The sequence below is a fragment of the Lepisosteus oculatus genome, chromosome 5 (genome assembly GCF_040954835.1).
Source record: "Lepisosteus oculatus isolate fLepOcu1 chromosome 5, fLepOcu1.hap2, whole genome shotgun sequence".
In the NCBI taxonomy this organism is placed as follows: Eukaryota; Metazoa; Chordata; class Actinopteri; order Semionotiformes; family Lepisosteidae; genus Lepisosteus; species Lepisosteus oculatus.
Window position 1 is genome coordinate 15,272,010 of NC_090700.1, and position 22,277 is coordinate 15,294,286.

At 38.0% G+C, this 22,277-nt stretch overlaps 1 protein-coding gene across 18 annotated transcripts in view; it reads left to right on the top strand.

The window, feature by feature from the left end:
* Positions 1-22,277, top strand: part of nbeaa (neurobeachin a) — a 354,854-nt gene that overhangs the window by 145,499 nt on the left and 187,078 nt on the right. For 13 of the 18 annotated variants that reach the window (XM_015341879.2, XM_069190158.1, XM_069190159.1 and 10 more), the window contains exons 14-26: positions 3,401-3,480; positions 4,326-4,388; positions 5,590-5,687; positions 6,483-6,575; positions 8,688-8,796; positions 8,925-9,006; positions 10,585-10,708; positions 11,415-11,607; positions 12,022-13,029; positions 14,152-14,369; positions 16,053-16,206; positions 16,630-16,653; positions 20,934-21,114. In XM_015341879.2, coding sequence (XP_015197365.1) covers positions 3,401-3,480; positions 4,326-4,388; positions 5,590-5,687; positions 6,483-6,575; positions 8,688-8,796; positions 8,925-9,006; positions 10,585-10,708; positions 11,415-11,607; positions 12,022-13,029; positions 14,152-14,369; positions 16,053-16,206; positions 16,630-16,653; positions 20,934-21,114 — 2,427 coding nt within the window. The remainder of the gene's footprint in view (positions 1-3,400; positions 3,481-4,325; positions 4,389-5,589; positions 5,688-6,482; positions 6,576-8,687; positions 8,797-8,924; positions 9,007-10,584; positions 10,709-11,414; positions 11,608-12,021; positions 13,030-14,151; positions 14,370-16,052; positions 16,207-16,629; positions 16,654-20,933; positions 21,115-22,277) is intronic. The other 5 variants (XM_006628171.3, XM_015341891.2, XM_015341892.2 and 2 more) reach the window with 1 other exon arrangement.

The window sequence follows — 22,277 nt, forward strand, 5'->3', positions numbered from 1 at the left end:
GTGTTGTAATCTGCTTCTGTCAATAGTAAAGTGGTACACTGGTATGCTTTCCAACCATATTCCACTGAAGCAATTTACCTGAGAACTTTTTTGTCCTGTAGTAATGGAGAAGTACATTAGTATCTACCCATTGAAATGCAACTAAAGTGCTTGATGTGAGGCACCCTGTTCAGATAATCCTCTACTGTGCTTCAAAATCAAGAAATGCATTTACTACATGCTTAGAGCAGGTGTTACTTGTATTCCAGTATTCTGATTATTAGTGATATTAACACATCAAATCCATCAAGCAGAACATTAACCCAAACCTTTTGAAAACCTCAGTTCCATATTCAGGTAGTGTGGTTGTTGTTTTGTTACACATGTTATGCACAGCTAATGTTATGTGCTAACAGCAGGTTTCAATCCTGAAAGAGAATGCAAGAAACAACAGCACTATCGCCATCAGGATAGACACTGATTACCAAATTCAAAAGATCTATTGTGGTGCTCTGTTGAACAGGTTAAATTATTTTTTTTGAAGCACAGCCACTTTAAAGAGTGATGTGTCATTTTAAAGAGTGAAATTAAATTTCTTGATGTGTAGAAAACTGATGGACTAAATCTGTGAAGTTATCTGAATTGGTTTCCTTAAGCTATTAGAGAAGGAATGGCTTATTTACAGTAGATGTTTTTTTTATTACTCTCACAGTCCAGAAAGAAATGTGTTGCTGGCACTGTTTAACAAATTAATAGAAGTCATATTGTGTTTGTTGAGAAGATGCCCAAAAACAATTGTCAAAAAACGAACATGCTACTTTTGTTTCCTGGACCTGTTTTTCCAGAAAATTGGCTCTAGAGCAGAAAGAGATTTCTTGCTACATTAATCTTCTCAGACAATATTAATATTAATAATTCTCATCCACATAACAGTGTTGTTACAGAAATACATTGTTCTCCTCTGTTTCTGGCTGAAGAGTATGTAAACAATAGTAATGGATAATTTGTTTCTCCTTTTGGAGCCTGAATCATTGTGTGCACATGTGGTACTGTATCAGTCCTCAGGTTTTCTCTGACAGTCTTAAGACATACTGTTAGATTAATTGTCTTCTGGGAAAAATTGTCTGTAGCGTGGCTTTGTGTGTCTGTGTTTGTTGTGTTCCCTGCATCCCATCCAGGGTGTATCAAACAAAGCTGTTTTCCGGAATATTCAAGGTATTGCTTTAACACATCCATGGACTTTGTTTTGCCTTTAGTGTCCTTTAGTGTGTCAAACATAACTGGAGGTTTTACCATGTGGGAATGTTTAAGCATGTACTGATATACAATGAAAATACAGCAGTCTAGGTTTTAAATAAAGAGCTCATTAAACACATACTGTGTTATTTACATTTTACATAGTGAGCTAATAGGTTAGTTGTCAATATGTGTTCCATGGAAAGACAAAATACCAAAGATTCATGCTGGCCAGAGGGCAGGTAGAAGTGGGTGATATGGGGAGGGGTGTTCTTTAACCCAAGAATATCATTTGATTTAGTGTGAGACAACCTTACTGTTCAGCGATACATTGAAGTCCTTGAGCCAACAGCTTTTCTGTTTGTACAAGTTACTCCAAAGTTTTAATTTCCCAGCAAGACAATACAAAAACAAAAAGGAGACATTACAGAGGGTAATGTCTCGGTAATAAGACATTACCAAGGTCTTATTGTGGTCAGTATTGTCTCTAATACAACATCTGTTGGACCACCCAATAGTGGAAATCTGCAGCTTACTTTCGTTCTCTGGCTGCAGCTGCACAGGCAGAGCAGCAGAACATTCCATAGCAGTCGGAGGCTGTAGAGACTGATCAGGTCTGTGCATTAATGCCCCAGGATTGTGTTAACGTTAAAGGGGGTCATATCTGATACTAGCTTTGTACAGTATTTGTAGTTTTTGTTTTAATGGTGTCTTGTTTCATACTGAAGACTCCTTAATCTTTGATCTGTATTTCTGTACACATTTTGTGTGGTTTTCTTTTATCAGGGAGGTCATACCCAATAACTTGGTCATGTGTTCAGTTTGACGGTGTGTTAAACTTCAAGCCAAAAACTATTGATTTTTAGTTCTTTGATTGTTTGGTATATGTGTGTAAAATATTTGATTAAAACCATGAGACCTGAGTATTGCACTTCGTTTGTAGACATTTGTTCCGAATTGCCAGCATTTGCTCATGTGTTGCTTAGAGAAATAAGCATGTGAAAATGAGATAACAGGTGTTTTTTTTGGCTGTTTAATTATTTTTCTGCAGCTACAACAGGAAAGCAATGACATAATGTTCTTTCTCCTTCAGAATTGTCAATACAGTGTTTTATGGTTTATATTAATATAGAAACATGCTTGCTTTTCCTTTTATTTATTCTGAAAATCTAAAAGTGCCCTGTGTTTGAGATACAGTGATCATTCCTCATGTCTTAACCGGAATGACTTTGGAAGGAGTCTGTCTTAGACCTGTCACGTCTTGCTGTGTTGAAGAGAAATACAGACATTATTTAAGGTTGCAGTGCTACTGAGCGCCAGTAGGAAACAGATTCAGTGCCAGATACAGTTGTGTAACAATTTTTATTGGACAGTCTAGTGAAAATGAAAGAGACACTGCTGTATCCACATAGCATGTAATCCCGATTTCAACACCCTGATTTATAGAAAACGGGAACTTTCCTCTCTGACTGGTAAAAAAGCTTGTTGAACATGTCAGGGAACCTAATTTTTCTTTTTTGTGTTTTTTTTTCCTGTTGTATGGGTCATTTGCTGCTGTGACAGATCTCAAGTGTCATCTGTCAGTGATTACAGATATTCCTGTCAGTGGAGGTTATGTAGTTTTGCTTCACAATAGAAGACCTCCAGTCTTCTGGGTTTGTTTCCAGATTTGTGTCCTGTCCATGTGTTTTTCCCTTGGTTTATGTGGATTTCTTCCCAACTTCCATAGTCTTGTCCATGACCAAAGGAAATTTGGAGCATCAGCTTGTTACCCTAGAATGGCTCTCTTCTTTCAGTTATGTGTTGAGGACCATATGAGTGAGAGAAAGAAGGTATTGGTGTGGGGTAAGATCATAACCTCATTAAAGGTCTTACTGACACATTTGCAAGAAAGTGTCACTCATCCCCTTTAAAATTCCAGTTAATTTAAGATTCATCAAAGTTGTGTAACTTTTAAGTCTGATCTTCAGGTTTGGTTGCCTTTTACATATTAAAATATACTTTGCTCAGGAGCAAGAGCTAGATTGTGCCAACGGTGGCGATATTATTTCTGTGAGGCAGGTTTCTCTTTCTAGTATTACGAAGAACATCTTCAGGGGACTTGAAGGCATAAAACAGTCAGGTATACTTTTTCATATGTTTTGTGTTTGCATCTGAAGATTTTATTTCATTCTTCTCTTTACAGGTGGTCCCCGCCCCTCTCAGAAAGAAATCATATCTCTCCGTGCTTTTATGCTTCTGTTCTTAAAACAGCTCATACTAAAGGTAAAAATAAGTTCTGATCTATGTTTTCCTTGTTTATACTCTACTGGAGCCCAGAAGTATTTCTGTTATTATTGTGCTAAAGTCGTGATAAAGGTCTTTTTACACTTTTTGGGGGGTTCCAGGTTTACATTTCTATTGTGTTGATTTTTGCTCTCCTTTTCCCATGGCACCTCACTTGATCTGCTGTGTTGTATTTAATAGTGATAATGTTTTTGTAATTATATGGGACATTTTCCAAGATGTGTTTTTATTTGGAGACTTTACAGTTTTTTTTAAGTGTACTGTGATGTGCTTGAGTTTTCTTATAAGCCTTATTTATGGAAAAGGCCATTTCTCAGGTTACTTTGACAAAGTTTTTCTCCAGTACTGAAGTGTATACATGTATGTAACTAGAGATATGCAAATACACTTGAATTCCAAACTTGCATGGGCATACTATTTGGAAACAACTTTACGGGCAATCTTGTTACACTGAAATCTCTGAAACGAGTGCAGTTTTTGTTTTTGTTTTTTCAATGCTTGCTCTGTGTAAATGCATCTTTCCAAGAGTAACACAGGCAAAAAATGAATATTTATATTATAAAGCCACACCGTATCAACTCTTGCTGGAAGACTGCTTTAAACTAACTGTTGTATTGTCAATGACAGAATAATATTATCAAGTGAAATGTAGTCCAGCATTTTCTTCTAAACTTGTCCGCATCAATGTTTTACATTGTCATTTTGTCCCTTCTACAGTGCACCCAGTGTTTGTTTTTTTGGCATTATGGTTTCTTGTTAGTATATTCTTGGCTGCAGAGCTTGAATTTTGTTCATTGTTGACTACTTTTGTTCCTTTCAATTAGGATCGGGGTGTGAAAGAAGATGAGCTACAAAGTATATTGAACTACCTGTTGACAATGCATGAAGTAAGTCAAAAACACCTCTATGGGATAGCTCTTGACACTGGTGTTATGATATACTGTCTATTTAACAATGTTACCTAAAGCAGTAATAGTAATGAAATGGATGAAGAGCAGAATATTTGTATCTTTAGCAGTAACCTGGAATGAGTTAGAAGCCATCATTTTATGGGCTGGTGATGGATTGTATTCCATTAGTTTTGAATACCTTTGCAAACAATTAGCAGTGCTCCCTGGTAAAGTATAGATTTTATTTTCTGTGGCTTTTAGAGAACTGTTAATAAATCTTTCTTTGGGTTCTGTCATTTTGATACTCCCAGGCATTGTCCTGGCCTTTGCTGTCAAGGTCACAATTTATTTGAAATGAAACCCATTTGCAAAACAAGCTGAAATATACATAATGAAAAAAAATTGTCACCCTTACTACAAAAGTGCTTAGTTAAGGCAATGTCCATATGGTGACAGACAACTTTATCAATTAAAATATGATACTACAGTATATTTATCTGTTTTGTTTATCTGGTGTTTTGTGTGGTTAATCCACATACAATTTAGTATCAAATTTAAATCATAGCATGTTCTGTCTACAATATAATATTAGCACATATTGATTTAGTTATGTTTTATCTAAAGTGTGTTGTCTTAATGATCTAATGAATTATAATTTCTTTGCTGGTGTAATAGAATTTTATTGATCAATAAAGCAAAATAAACTAGTTTTTCTATGCCCTTTAGCCATGAGATTTTTGATCCGGTTCATTCAACAGGTCAATGACAGCCCAAACTGAAATGACAGCAGATAACCTGGAAAAAAATAAGAGACATGAAAGTAAAATGACATTAAAAAACAGATGAACAGTGATCATAGTAAATAATTATTTAATTAACATATACAGTAAGTAAGGATAAATCTGCTGTTTTTGTACTAAGGTGTGTATTTATTTTGGAGAACATGCCTGATCTTCAAAATATAATGTGACCTGTAACTGCAGTGTAATCACTGAGAGTTGGTGGTATGAATTAAAATGCTGAAGACGTTTCTGTTTCTCACATTTCACTTTATAACTGGACTGCTATCTTAGTTCTGAAGTAAAATGTGGTGGGTAGTATGCACATTATTAATCTTTTTTTAATAGTAGTCAAAAGGTAGAACAAAGTAAAAGGTAGGCCTTTGTAAGAATGAGAATTGTTTCTTGATTCCATGCAGGATGAGAACATTCATGATGTGCTACAGCTACTCGTCGCTCTCATGTCAGAACACCCAGCATCAATGATACCTGCCTTCGATCAGAGGAATGGAATACGGTAAGATACTGGGGAGTTGTTCTGTCAAATGCACTCAGAACCATTATGTGATACTGTACATTTGCTCAGCAAACGTAATTTATCTGTTAACTTTAGATTTGTAAGCACTGCTCTCCTAAACATGAAGCTGTTTATTAAATTTCAAACAGTGATATAGTGAGGCTAATCAGGACAAGATCATGGAGTTTTGTTAAACAGAACTCTCTGTTCCTGACCTCAGCGGACCCACATTTAACAGAAAGAAGGTTAACTGAAATCAAGGCCCTCCTGTGATATGATAAGTGGATAAAAATGTGCTTTTCCGCAAAAATCCATTTGTAAGACATGGTAGTTAAAGACAGCAAAATAAATTGAAATCATGGTGCCATGGCTTGTGCTTGCCTGAAGAATAAAAAATTGAAAGGTTTGCTGCACGCTAGGTAGCTTTCTGCAATTTCATACATCTATTTTTAACTTTTTTTTAAACTCAATTCCTCATCTCCGTTTCACTGACTATTCAGATGCTGTATATATCAAGTAAAATTAAAATCCTTGAGAGGTACAGGTGGTAATCTTTAAAAAAAAAAGAGCTTAATCACTGTCAGTGGGAACTTTCTGGATCTTTGTCAGACCACGTATTGTACATGGACTTGTTTGAAGAGCAGCACACGTCTTTGCTACTTTCATTAATGCTTGTTGATTTTTAAGTATTGTGTGATTATTTGTCAATCCAGCTTTCTATTTTTTCTAATTAACCAAGTTCCAAGATTTTGATGTTGAAACTCAGTGTGTGAAAAAATCTCCTGTTTTTTCCAGGGTTATCTACAAGCTACTGGCTTCAAAGAGTGAAAGCATCCGAGTTCAGGCACTTAAAGTGCTGGGCTATTTCCTTAAGCATCTGGGTCATAAGTGAGTATATTAGTTTGGGTTACTATTACTGTTGTTTGTTCCCAAATTATTATAACAATCTCAATAGTTTTGATAACCTAATTCTGCCTTCTTATAGTGAGTGTTTGGATGAGGTTATAGTGCCCCTGTAGTGATGTTGATGTTTTTTGTGGTATTTCAAGTTCTTTTTATCTAAAAGTTGGAGTAATTATGGCTAGAAATCAAATAAATTTTTTTTCTTTGTGCATGGATCTATTATAATTCTTCTCAATTTTATGTGGATCACATTGTCCTGCCTCATCTTCTTTCTGCTTGTCAAAAATAATGAATTATCTTGATAATAACTCATCTGTTTTTGACTATGAGAACTTTGAGGTAAAACGTGTTTTTTAAAAGAAAGAAATGCAAAGAAAAATAAAAGGAAAGAGTTGAGATGAGTTTGTGTATCTAGATGACAGAAGTGAAGAGGAATGCTGTGTTGACAGATGAGGTTGTCTTTTCTCCAGGATCTCAAAGAGGGTGTTTTCAGATTCTTGGAAAATGGCTTGCTGTGTTTTTTTATCTGTTATTCTCAGATTGTCATTTGGATTTTGCTCAGTCTTTGTGTGCCATCCTCATTTTAAAAGAAAGCTTTTTCCTGTAGGATGCAGGTCTCTGCATCTGATTGAAAGAAGTTGTTAAGGATATTTCTGGAAACTCACACGGTTGATATTCTATTTTTCTTCCTGTTGCCATTTGTACCACAGAACAAAATGTCGAAGGAGAACAAAATAAAAAAAATAACTCAAGAAAATTAGGAATCTTTGCCATGTAGACATACTGGAATAATTCTTATGACAGACTGTTCATTCACAGCAGCAGTTCTCTGATCAGGAAAAATGATGCTGGAAGGGATTTCCAATGCTTTTGTCATTTACATCAAAGAAAAGCTTTCTAGCTGGATACCTGAAATCTGAAGCTTGCTTTTTTGGGGTGATCTGCATCATTTTGTATATAGGCTTAGTATACATCTAAAGAAAAAGAAACAAATTTAAGCCAAGATACAGTATGTAGGTTTATATAGAATCCAATAACTGCCACAGGGTGTGTATTTTAAGCAACAGGAGAGGAGGGAGAACCTAATGAGCTGGTGTTTTAAAACAAGGGGTTTCTCATTTCTTCAAACAATCTGACTCTGAAATTCCACATATCCAGGTATCATGGTGAGAATGTAACTCCTGAGGGTGGATTCCACCCCAGGTACAGCTCTGGCTTATATTGATTCAGTTTACTATACTTGAATGTCTTAATTATTTTGCATCCTGGCCCCTATTGATTCTCCATCAGCTTAGATGCTGTACTGTTTGTGGTCCAGCAATTCCAGTATCAAACAAAATAGTAAAAATACTACCCAGGCTGGATTCTGAGAAAAATTGTGTTGGCATGTATTTCAGTATTGCACAGCATTCAGTATTGCACTACTTGGGAATGGTAATTTGGTTCCCAGAATCATTTCTTTCAATCAGCTTTTGAGAAATTATACATTCTGTATTCTTAACAGACACAAGAGAATCACACAGACTGCAAATATAATAAGAGTGATAATGTGTGGCAGCTCTAATAGACTAGAGCAATGGCATTTTGAAGGAAGAAGGCAACTACAGTACTGTATATGATATGTGATTTGAGATACTTCCTTCTGAGTTTCTTTACTTGTTTGAATTTTGTAAGAATGTGAGAAGTGCCCAGTACACCGCAAGACAAAGAACTAAGTTTGTCACATTTCCAGAGCCACGTATTCATAGCAGTTTTCTGTACTGTTGTGACAACAAGCGTCTTTGGTGTGCACTCAGGAGTTACTTGCAGTGCAAGATGCTGGCATTTCAGACGTCTTCCAGCATCTCTCTACAGCTAATATATAGCCCAGTCAGGCAACTTCATGATTTTGCCTGGCACAGTGTACTTATAGTGGCACTACTTTGACACAGAGTCTACAGAATTTGACAGTTTTCTACAGAATTCACTCTTACTAGCACAGAGAACAATGTAGACCAGTTTTTGGTTAATGGAGTTCTATTCCCATCCCATTTAGAAGCACAAAAGGTATGTACTGAATAATTTGTACTGGTGTTTTTCTGTCTTTAATATTTGCAGACGTAAAGTTGAGATAATGCACACACACAGTCTCTTCACACTCCTGGGCGAGAGACTAGTGCTTCACACCAACACTGTGACTGTGACCACCTACAACACGCTGTATGAGGTAAGGGAAGGGTACACCTCATCCATGCTGGAGCACACAGAAAAGGGACAGTCCTGGTGTTACCACTCTGCAATGATGTCTTCTCTTTCTGAGTGAAGCTGATATAATTCTGTATTTTATTCTTCTAGATTCTGACTGAACAGGTGTGCACACAGGTTGTACATAAGCCCCATCCTGAGCCAGACTCGACAGTAAAAATACAGAATCCAAGTAAGTATTTAGGCCAAAATATTCCTGAAGAGTTTAGTGAATTAAGCCCTGCAACTGTAGCTTTATCTTTAAATAACTTACTGCAACCCAGTTTGGCACTGTTGTCCCACATTACTCTGGGAGAACTGAAGACACACAAGTGTCCTTCAAGATGTGCTTTCTCAGTGTGGAGCCTAAACAAAGACAGATTGCCATTCTGAGAGCAGACACAGCTGCCTCTCAGTCTTCACATTGCAATGCAATGCAGTCTTCAGAATGCAACGCAGACACTGCTGCTATGACTTTGAGGACAGTCGGGGTACTTTGAAAGTTGCAAAGCATATGTTCAGAAACTGCAGGAATAGAGAAACAGGGGTTTTACTTAATTAATTCCCAGATCCCAAATGTAGCATCTTTTACCTGTTTTTTTTCCCAGTCTTTGGAATGCCTGACGTCACACTTAGGGGTCACCAAGGCAATCATCTAAAAGTTCTGGGCGTCACAGCCAGGTTTCCCATTAACCTCCATCTGAGGCTTGTAAGATGAATCAGCAGTAACTGTAAATAATAAGCAAATACAATGTATTTTGTCCTTAAGAATGATAATCAGGCCATCTCCTTTCTGGATACTTCATAGATTTAGTTTCTTACTGCAGTATATTGTGTATAATGCTATGATATCATGGGGAACCTGTGTACACCTAAATAATGTGTTTTGTTTTTTTTACATATTCGAGTAATTATTTTATCCAAGGTCCCATTTGCTTATTTTGTTAAAGTTAAATGTTAGTATCAGTTTCTGTAGTTGAGTTTGCTGCTACAGGTTTGGGTATCTTTATTGGGGGTACAGCAGCAGAATTTCCAATTTGCATAAAAATCCAGGTCATCATTCAGGAGTTTAGAGCCTTATAATACAGGGCTGGCAGTATGAAATACTATATCTTCATCCTTCGGTATTTTGTCTTGGAAACATGTACTCCCTAGGAACAAGAAACTTATTTTTCCCCACTCTGCTGTTGTTAAAATGGTCAGTCTCTTTAATTGAAATCTGGCATTTTGGAGGAAACTGCTAATTTCCAATTAATTTGACGGATTCCCTATTTATCAAAGCAGCTCTGTGGTAGCACAGACAGATTTCTTTTTTTAATTGCACCACACAGTGGAATCAGGGGTGAAGTCTGCAGGCTGGCTTGAAATGCGATCTGTTCTGCGGGGCTGATCACATAACAGGAGGGTTGTGGGTTCAAGTCCCTGCTTTACTCACTTCTGTTGTACCTTGAGTGAGGCACTTTACCCCAGTGGCTCCAGTCCACACTGCAAGTGCAGACCAGCACAGCTTTGGTTAATTGACTGGCATCCTGTTCATGCAGGGAAGTCAAAATTCTCTATTCCACTTAACTCTGCAGAAGCAAGGGTGAGCTCAGGCCCAGATATGGAGATTAGCTTACCTGCAGGGACCACAATGACTCAGCTTTGGGGAGGGCTTGCCTTACTTTTTAGGATTTACAGGTTTGTTGTTATAGAGATGCTGAGAGTTTTACCAGTCCTACTGTACATTTTGCACCTGACTTGGCTCTTGTGCTGTTGTGCTCATTTCCAGTGATTCTAAAGGTGGTAGCCACCCTGCTGAAGAATTCGACGCCGAGTGCAGAGCTCATGGAAGTTCGCCGTCTGTTTTTGTCTGATATGATAAAGCTGTTCAGTAACAGTAGAGAGAACAGACGGTGAGTGAATCTGTATTTGTCGGCTTCCTCTTTTTCCAGTAAAGCGAAAGCTAATTGCATGATTAATACATCAAAGCTAAGGAAAAATAAAAAGCTTCATTGTTTTTTTCAGTTGTCTTGAATGTTTACTATAGATGTGAATAATTGGTGTCTTCTGGGTAAATTAAAAAACAAATAATCTTATTGGAAAAAAATGAAGATGTGGTGAAAGATCTTTAGTTCATCCTCGAGAGTTATACAAAATCTATACAAATGTTTATATTGACTCAGAATACATTGAGAACATATAAATTATTAATTCAGCTTTGCAGTTAGACTGCAGAAACTTTGTTGCATGAGACACCCCAGAGCGTAACTTAACAAAAACACAGGCATGGGATTACCACATTAAGTAGCCAATTAAATGTACATTAATTTGTAATTTTTTCAGTTGCATTACATTTAAAATTTACTCAGTTCTATTGGTATTTGGGGTAAAAATTATTTAAATGGAGTGTGTTATATTTAAAACATATGAACTTAACATTCTGTCATTATTCTTATTTCCATATTTAGATTAACAGTATTGTTCTTACAGTAAATGGGTATCAACAGGCGGTACCAAGCAAAATCCTCTTTGTTGCATTTAAGACACACCCTTGACAAGATTATCAGTTGAATAAGGGAAAAATAATTAAAGATGCTTCTCATTGTATTTTCTTCTTAGGTGTCTGCTCCAGTGCTCTGTTTGGCAGGACTGGATGTTCTCTTTGGGTTACATCAACCCCAAGAATGCAGAAGAGCAGAAGATCACAGAGATGGTGTACAACATTTTCCGCATCCTCCTGTACCATGCAATAAAATATGAGTGGGGAGGCTGGAGAGTCTGGGTTGACACACTGTCTATAGCTCATTCAAAGGTGAGAAATTCTTTGAAGTGTGAGGGTACACTGCCCCCTGCTGCTTTGTGGATTCTCCACAGTGCAAATGCCTGCCTTTCCACAATCATTGCATTCTGCATTTAAAATCAATAGTACTGGCTTCTAGATGATTTTTCTTGACCAGATCCTGATATTTTTAAAAAAGAATACACTACAATTTAAGACGTTGATTGTTAGGCACACTCGTTAAATCATTAGGCTAATCTGGTCTGCCTTGATACGATATGTGAATGACTCATTATCTCTGGCTACATATTTATTAATTTAATTAAGTTATTCTTTATTTGTTATGATTAGTCTCTCATCTATTTTCACTGAATATGTGATGTTCTGTATATATGTGTGTATATACTGTATACATATTCAAAGAGGGTGGTTTTCTGTTACCTGTAGGTGACGTATGAAGCTCATAAGGAGTACTTGGCTAAAATGTACGAGGAATACCAGAGGCAGGAGGAGGAGAACATTAAGAAGGGAAAGAAGGGCAGTGTCAGCACCATCTCAGGCCTGTCCTCCCAGGCTTCAGCGGTCAAAGGAGCCATTGAGATTCGCGAGATGGATGACAACTCTCAGACCCAGACCCCTGAGAGTGAAGCAGACTACCCTGAGACCGCAGACTCCAGGAATCTGCTGGCTGAGGTCAAGGGTCCCGAGGAGGGGCTGGGGGCTGTGGAGAGACCAGTGGGAGGCGTGAGGGTCGAAGTCCACGACCTGCTGGTGGACATCAAGGCCGAGAAGGTGGAGGCCACCGAGGTGAAGCTTGATGACATGGACCTCTCTCCCGAGACTCTGGCTGGAGGGGAGAATGGGACTCTGGTGGAGGTCGACTCGCTGTTGGACAACGTCTACTGTGCCGCGGTGGAGAAGCTGAAGAGCAATGTCAACGGGGCGCTGGTGCCAAAGGAAAGTGAGGACAAGAACACTGGCCCCCTCATCACCTTGGCTGATGAGAAGGACAGCATCCCCAACAACAGCTTCCTCTTCAGCAAGGCCCCTGGTGGCCAGGAGGAGAAGCTGCTGCCTGAGCTGACCTCCACAGAGCCATTGGTCCTCCCCAGTCCCCAGGAGCCACAGGTCCACACCAGCAGCGCCAGCGATGATCTGGGTCTGCTGGCCCATATGACAGGGAGCTCTGACCTGACTCCCACCGCCAACATCCTGGAGGACAGCGAGTTTAAGATACAGACCACGCTGGATGAGATCAGCTCCATTGCTGAGGCTGAGGCTGTGTCTAAAGGGGCAGAGTACGCGGACATTGGTGGCGCAGTAGGAGAGAGTGAGCCTTCTGCTATAAAGGCCAGCGGCAGCATGGACGCTGCCAGCACCACCTCTGACACGGAGAGATCAGATGACGGCAAGGACAAGGAGATCAAAAAGATCCAAACCACAGCCACGACCCAGGTAAGGCAGGACTTCTGCTGTTCAGGAGGCATTGGTGGAACAGAAACGAACAGTAGGTTCTGTTCGTTTGTCCACCATGTTGGAAAATTGTTCTCAGAATGGATAATGCGAATGCAGTGATTTATTTGTGAAAAGCTGCCTAAATTAGTTGACATTGTTGGTAATGCATAAACACAGTAACAATCAACCAATTTAGTATCAAGTCTAAGTTGTTTTTTGTTTCGAAGGAGTTTCATACCATTGTTCTTGGAAGGCAGGTTGTGTCTGGCCTCTAGTGACTAATGGAGGAATTACATAGTCACATGTAATAACCTTAAATGTGTTTATTAAAAAGTAGAAGTCTCAAAGTAAAAAGTAGAATAAATAGAATAAAGAACTCTCAGCCATGTACTGAAAAAATAGCTATTTTTAGGTAGAGGCTAACAGCACTAATATTTCTATACTACAGTAAAAAAGTACCAGCATCTTAATTAACATAACAAAGCGAGGAGAACTACTTATGTGACAAACTCACCCCAATGTGGATGCAAATCCCCTGTTGGATTTAGGACTAAACAAGTTTTTGCTCTGCTGAATACAGCCTTACTAACAGTGTGCCTTCATACTGGGCTCTTTGAATTATTCTGGCAGTGAGCTGTAATTTTAATGGAGGCTCCATGTGGAGCCTGAAACAGTCATCTGTTTAATAGAAAATGGTCTATTAATAAGTCTCTGAAACCTGCGACTGGAAAAAATGATGATAGGGTGGAAGTTGTTCTTCTGTGTTATTAATTTAGAAACCAGCAATTACATTTTTGTAGTGTTCTGCATTTTCAAAGGGCAGCCAGACTTGACCCAGGAAGAGTCTTTAATACATCTGCTGACTTCAACTATGCTTTCTTTTAAGTTATTTCTGTAGCTCTTGCAGCTTTTGTAATTGTGCATTTTGTCTGTTCATGTAAATTTAAGATTACATTTATAGAGACTAATCATAATTCTATAGATAACAAGTATTTCTAGTGTAAGGGCAAGTGGGTTATGACACACACAAGGCTTCCCGGGAGCCCCCTGCGTTGTGCTGGCACTGGTAGCAGTGTGTAGGTGTGAAAGGACAGGTGGTGAGTGGGCTGCTCTGTGCCACAGGCTCTCCATGGGCGAGCGGGCAGTCAGATGGACCGAGACCTGCGGGTAGACCTTGGCTTCCGAGGGATGCCCATGACAGAGGAGCAGAGGCGCCAGTTCAGCCCCGGCCCGCGGACCACCATGTTCCGGATTCCAGAGTTCAAGTGGTCACCCATGCACCAGAGGCTGCTCACTGATCTGCTCTTCGCTCTGGAGACAGATGTACACGTTTGGAGAAGGTAACCCAGAAACCCACATATGGTACAGCATGTGGTTATTAAAGGAGCTTCAATTAAAGTGGTGGCTGGCTTTTATCTTCGAAGCTCAAACTTCCACACTTTTCTTTTAACTAAATGAAACTCAATATGTTCCATATCTCATAGTGACCAGTTTTTATGCTTTACCCTTCAGAAGATATTGGTTTCTTGCAATGTTTGTTCATGGCATTCTATTCATTTGAAGGTTCTTGCAGTCATTCTCTCTACAATGAGAAGGACTGGGTTACAGCAACACATTCCTTTTTTACACCCGGCCAAAGAAATCAGTAACATGGGTTTACTTTCACTTTCTTCTGTGTGAATGAGTATTTATTGCATGCATTATTGAACAGAGGAATTAAAATGTGGTTTATCACTGCCTTTAAGTCTAATGAATATCTATGTACAGTGTATGCTTGGTTTGATTAAGTGATGCTTTGATAACGTTGAATAATTTTGCTAGAGCTTTTTTTTATTCCTAGCTTGATTATTTATTCTTTCTAGTGCCAGATTAAGAATAAAAAGGTCAAAGTCCTACGTAAACAAATATCTGGTTCAATACCATTTCTTTTGATTTTAATCACCCGAGCACATGTAGTCGTATCAGTTTTTCCAAAGTGAAAGGTAGTCAGCAGAACAAAAGATTGACACCAGAGGAATTACAGCCAATTGTAGTACATGAGGGTAGAAGAAAATTACACTATCCAGCTATTTGAAGACAGAATGAATTGTTCTGTTTTGACACTGTAGCATCTTTAAGGTAATCCGGGGTGCATGGTGGGGGGGTAGCAGGATGGATGACCAGAACTTGGGGTGTAGCTGGTGGTGCCATCAAAGCTTGGGCTTCAACAGTAGATACCCGACTTTAGTCTTGATAGTTGAGAAAAGTGGGGAACCAATGATGGCGACCAGGGATACATGAGGGTGATTTTGGGGAGTTGTGGAAAAATGTAACGTTGTTTCTCAAATGAAATTAGGAATTAATAAAATTGGATAATGAAAAAGAAGGCAGCATACATATAATCACCAGTAAGTGAGCAACAGTGACAGCCCTTACTATGGGCAGCCTGGAGTTACCATCTCCTGACAAGTGGGATAGGGAAAAGAGGTTATGCAGGTAAAAAAAAAACATGCTTTTGAACCTGGGTCCTATTGTTCTGTTATAAGGCTGTGTATTAATGTTTCCTTTCTCGGTGAATTATTTACCATATGGATGTATGGATGCTGTATAAACATTTAAAATATGTTATTACTTTTTTAGATATATTGAGAAATATTTTTAACATTATTCTTCTCTAGGTCTGTTGGTTGTTGAATCATGATAAAATTTTATATGGACTATTATAAGTATCAAAATATCTGAATGTTTTATTTTAAAAAAATTAATGCAGAGTCCACGTGACATACTGTACAGTATTCACAAACATACTTTTCTGGCTTACTATGCATCTTAAATTGAATCAAAGGAATGTGACTTGTTTGTGTGATGAACAGGTGCCACAAAATTTTCCCCCTCAAGATACTTTTCTCGCATCTGAGCGAAAACCTCTTTACGAAGTGCTTTTCACTTGGCTTGGTGTTAAACATTATCTCTAATTTTGATACTGTGTCCGGTGGCTCCTTTTTACAGTGTTGACAAATATTTTTCCTTCTTTTTTTTTTCAGCCATTCAACCAAATCAGTCATGGACTTTGTGAATAGTAACGAGAACATCATTTTTGTACATAATACGATTCACCTCATTTCCCAGATGGTAGACAACATAATTATCGCTTGTGGAGGAATATTGCCATTACTTTCTGCAGCTACATCTCCTTCTGTAAGTGGGCAATCTTCCATCTGCAAGGACTTAGTGCCACCTAGTGGGAGAACTGAAAGGTTGCATGTTAGTGGGAGCATTGTCGAATGGAATGCATGTATTATTGAACAGTGGAATTGAAATGTGGTTCATCACTGCCTCTAAGACAAATGAATATTTATTTATGCTTGGCTTGATTAACTGATGCTTTGATAACATGTTGAATAATTTTGCAAAAGCTTTTTTTTTAATCATAGCTTGATTATTATTTTATTGCTCATTTCTAATGCCAGATTAAGAAAAAAATGAATATCCAAGTCCATAGTGAACAAATATGTAGTTAAATATCATGAAAGACTGCAGTTTCTTTTGATTTTAATCTTTTTTCATTTTTTTTCTTGTGTTGTTGTATTCTGTTGTCCGTTTTGTCTGTTGCATGTCCAGAGCTCTAAGGTTAGTATGACTGCTGTAAGTTTCAGTTTCTCTTTTATAATGCACTAGTTCTTTTAGTTGCATGTTCAGAAAGAAGGTTCTGATTGATAACAGATTTTTTTTCCCTCATTTCAAATGGGACTTTCTCAGAAAATGAGTGGTTGCAGTGTTAATGCATATCCTTGAACAGTGGTATTTAGGTTGCTCAATTAAAGAAAAGTTACTCATGGCTTTTGTAAAATAGATGTACTGTAGTGATGTTAAAGTGTAATCTACATAAAGAACTCTTTTCTTTGTACAGCCTGAAACGTGTTATAGAAACATAGACCTGCTTAATATTTCAGTCCCTTATCTAGATATTCATGTATTGATATTAGTTAATATTCTGCCTTATATTTAAGTAAGATTAGTGAACAAGGTGTATAGCATCCACACATTATGGCTTGTGTGTTGAGTTCTTTCACCTGGGAGTATCATTTTCTTCAGAATAAAAGAGAATAAAATACATGTATTCATGTATTAATTAAATTAGTATATGGTCTGAGAGAAAGTTTGTCAGCCCCCAGTATAATTATGGGAATTCCAGTTTCTTACCATATTACCCATGTTTGAACCTGAGTTTATATTTACTAATTTAATTTTTTGAGTTGCAGTGTTCTGTGAAATAGAAAATAATATTTGGGGAGTGTATCTGAAATAATAAGTAAATCTCTAGCACAGAAAAGCAGGTTATTAGATTTAACTGGGTAAAATGTAAACAAGGACTGAGTTCAGGCAGTCCTATCCTATAACATTTGGTCTTTACTATATAGGTTAGTGGAAACATGTCATGCCCTGACAAGAGAAGTAACAGAGGTCTTCTCTGAAAAGACTACTTAATGCTTATCAGTCAGACGAGGGTTACAAAACATTTGGGGACAAAACGTCTACAGTCTCAGTCTACAAATGGAAAATATTCCAAAACCACAGAGACTCTAGTCTAGTAGTATCCATCGATATCATTGCTCTCTAAACAAAAACATCACCACCAGCCTCGAATTCGCCAGAAAGAACCTGGACTACTTGAAGCATTTTTGGCCACAATGAGAAGTGGTTTGTGTGGAGACATCCAAACCTCAACAGTTTTCAGAAAGTATAATCTGATTCTGACCCTCAAGCATAGTGGTGGGAGTATCATGGTTTGGAGCTGCTTTATTTCCACGGGACTTAGAAAGCTTGCCATCGTTGATGGAACCATAAACCATGGCATTTTATCAGCAAATTCTGGAGGAAAATGTCAGGCTATCCATTTTTCAGCAGAAACTGAGCTGAAAGTAGGTCATTTCTGGACTTAAACCCCATTAAAATGTTATGGCAGCATTTGAAGCAAGCTGCTTATGCAAGGAAACCCTCAAATGGCACTGACATGAAGAGGATAGATAAGAAAGAATGGGCCACGATTCCTAAAAGCCAATGTGACACTGAAACAGTTATAGGAAATGTCTAATTAAAGTCATTGATGCAGAAGGAGTTATCACTCTAAGGGTTCACATACTTATTCACACAAGGATATTTACTGTTAGATCATTCTGTTAATTACATAATCCAGATGTATTTCATGTCTTTCTGTAACATGCTTAATCAAGTTTTCTTCTTCTTGTATTAACACGTTCATGACTATATTATGAATGTAGATATTATGATATATAAGATATTATGAATGCAGCACTTCTTTAATAGCTCCCCTCACACAAAATAAAACAGGGGAGGGCATTATTATAAACATTACATTACTGTATGTTTACTATCATATATATTAGATTTAAATCTATTAGCAAAGGAATAATTCAATTGATTTAACTGCTTCTTAATATTGCCGAATGGGCAATTTGAAAATATTAACAGCAACATCAAAATCTTGCAAAAATCTTTCTAGGACACTTTAGAATCCAAAACTGTACTCATAGTAAAGGGATTGTTGCTAGAAAATTCCTGGTTTAAGCTCTGGCATTTCCTACATATCACAGTGTACTTAACCTCACACCCTTAGCCTTCTTCTACTCTGTCCCTCTGACGACCATGCACTGTAAAACAGTTCCTTGAGTAGCCCGCTCTCTAGTCTTTATAGTTAATTTGGACAAAAGTGCCAGCTCTATTAAAGTGTTTCATCGCATTTAGGAAATGACCGATTTTGTACAGCAGAATCTCATTTTACCCCCATGCCTTCGCTTACATTAAAAGAATAGAGAGCAAGAACCAGCACTGTGAAAATTTTCTTGTTCTGTTTTTTTTTAAATGATGATTTTCAAGGCTGTTTCCTTCTTTGTTAACATGTAAGACTGAAGCAAGTGGTTGCTCACATCTCTTCCCAAGGGAGGCTTTAGCTCGAGTAGTGGCAAAGAGTGATGAGGTTGCCCCATTGTCTAACAGTGTAGGCTCTGTTGGTGAGGTGGGTAGCTGTCGAGTCCAAGTGGGATTAACTCCTGCCTATTCTGTATTTAGTCTGCTTGTGTTACCCCAGATGTAACTATCCCCCCTCGCCCTTCCTACACCAAAAACACACCAAGTAAAATTAAAACAACCTGCTCCCTCACTGTGTTGCTGACTAAACTGTAAATTTAATTTTGTTCATGAAGTAATGCCAGACTTTAAAAGCTTCTTGCTTTACTGCAGTATTGGCCTTTTTTTAATCTAACACCAGACAAATTATTTTTAAATAACAAAACAAGATAACTTAAGCTATGTGCCTGTGTTTCACTGCCCAAAAACATTATTACAAAATATTGAGCCGCTGTTTTTGTTTTCTTTTCAATCCATGTTTTTTTTCATATTTCATTATTTGTTGCTGCTTTGTGTGCTTCAAAATCTTAACTCTTACAGCATGGCTGCTTGTAATGCTAAGTGGCCTTACAAAAAATTATAAAAAACAGAAAATCGTGAGAGACACAAAAATAACCCCAAATTGTACATCCAGTATGTCCTGTCAGGAACATGAGATATTGTAGTGAAACATTGTGTATGGTTGGTGATGGTATAATATGATACATTCAGTTTACACTTAAAATGAGTATTCACTGATGAACCATGCAGATAAAGAACAAACTAGTTACAGACACATCTCACATTTAGAAAACTAGATGAGTTAAGATTCCAAAAGAGCTGCTCCCCTTGTAATATGTATAGTACAGCATCTCTACAGATGCTATGATTTATAAGCTCAGACGTCAGCCAAATTCAAGTTAAAGCATAATTGTGGGGGAGTTTCATCTCCTTTGGATTGCTCTTAGTGTGGATCCTTCAGTAGGCAACACCTGGAATATAAATGATTTTGGATGAAAACGCCAAATAAAAACAAAAACATAAAGCTGCCAACTTTGTGTTGATAAATTATGTGCAGTCCAGTGAAGCACAAGGCAGGCAGTGGCTATAAAATCCTTGAATGTCACAGGGTGTTTTGTGATGTTTTTAAAGCCATGGTAAAATTCATTTCAGTTCTTCAGCAACACTGTCAATAAGTAACCCATCTCAATTTCAAGCTTGAAGTCAGAGGGGGTGGGGGCTGTGAGACCTGAATACTCCAGGACCTGCTCCTCAGCTGACAGGTGTTGCCTTTATCGACTCTTCATAATTGGCATGGCAACACTTATTCAGGCATGGAGACGAACTGCTCTTCCTCCCACCCCCGATGACACTGATGACATTCTTCTTGACTTCAGTGGTGGAGCTCTGGGAGGCAGGGGGGAAGCACACCGTGTTTTGGCTGTTTGTGTTGTTCCCACACTCGATATCAACCAGAAACGGCAGTTTCCATCATTGCACCATTCACGCACACCTAGTTACTGTATGCATGACTTCTTGCAATGCAGGAAAGGATAAAGCAGAACTTTGTTTTTGACTTCAGTGTATTTTTCTGAGAATTTGTCTGACTGTTAAAATTTGCGATTGAAGAGCAACCGCAGCTATACTCAGTGGTCAAAATGTTAAAAAGATACCAAATTCAGTGGAGTGATTGTAAGTCGTTAATTCAGGCTCCTCTGAAAGAACCTTTGCCATTTGTGTTTGTCGGGACTCACTGAGATTCTGAGTAAATAGATATGCATATGACAGTGACAGTATACCTCAAAGACATGCATCTACTAGCATCTTTTTTTTTGGTTAGCAGTTTAGAAATGTCTTTCACATTGTGATTGGCATTTAAGATACTTGTTCTTTGAGAACAGCACAAGACAGCAGAACTCCTGTAGAAACCCCTTTTAGAAGAGAGTAATGTATGTCTGGCTCTGAAGTTATTAAGTAAAGCAAAGTATTTGATGTCTTATGTTCAATGTTCTTCAAAGATGGAGCTGGAGAACATCGAAGCCACGCAGGGGATGTCCGCGGAGACGGCCGTGACGTTCCTCAGCCGGCTGATGGCCATGGTGGATGTGCTGGTGTTCGCCAGCTCCCTCAACTTCAGCGAGATTGAAGCCGAGAAGAACATGTCCTCGGGAGGCCTCATGCGGCAGTGCCTTAGGCTCGGTGAGTGTTTCCGTGGCGATGTGAGATTTTAGTAAGATGGATCTGCCTGGCTGGTGGGAGCGGGGATCTAGCTCTGCCCATTTTTAACATTCTTCAGATGGCCTTCCCCAGCCATTAAGTATCATTACTTTATAAGGTGTCACACTTAGTGGTTCATAGTTAAGGCTGTTAAATCACCACTACTGAATGTGACACTTATTTAGTTATAAATTATGCAGTTCAAAGTGTAGAGTTTAAATCAAGTTGTGTTGAAATTGCACAATACACTATTACGACCTTATCTAGAATACAGTCAGCATTTACTGTAGGAATGTTATAAAGCTGTTTTCATCACCAGAACAATCATTTTCACCATTTCTCACATTAATGCTAAAAGAATTTAACTGATTCGGTCTTGAACAGAGAAGGCTATAGACTATGGAAGTACATGATAAATTTTCATAATCCTCAATGACATGGAGAAAATCAGCCCAGTGGACTGCTTCAGAATCACTAGTGAAACATGAGTCTGAGGGCATAAGTAAAAACAGTGAAGGGGGAGGGGTGCATAAAACTGATGAAAGAAATGTTTGGAAGAGATCCTCAGATTGGATATCTACTATCTTGATGGGTCAAATACTCTCCACTTGTTGGTAAACTTTTTTTTTAACTTTTAAAAGTGTAGTAGTACTGTATATTCCATTACCTAGTAGTAGTTATTAACATATCACTACTTTTAATATGCCTGTGCAAAATTATTTTTTCCTATCACAATCCTGTTTTTTAAGTATTTTTAGAAATGCCTTCCAATTTTCCTTGCAAGATTTGAGCCATAGGAATGCTAAACCCATTGTTTATTCATCTCCAGACATTGGGCCCTTTTTAGGTGACATGAAACAGCACTGCATATTGCTTGAAATCCAAAAGCCTGATAAGTTTGGTTTCCAGCTTTTCATATTTTAATACGTTGCTTTATTTTTTTAACATTCCAAGTTTTTTCCCTCCATATTGAAAATGAAACAGCAGAACCTGTAAGAAAACAGCGTTCAATATGTACTGTATATAATTTGGAAAATCCTCTGTTAAACATCCTTTCTAGTTAATTGGCAGTGGAAATTAAAGAGCTGCAGGGGAAAATAATGTGCCCCATTATTACTAAAAAAAGTGTCTCACACGACAGGTGA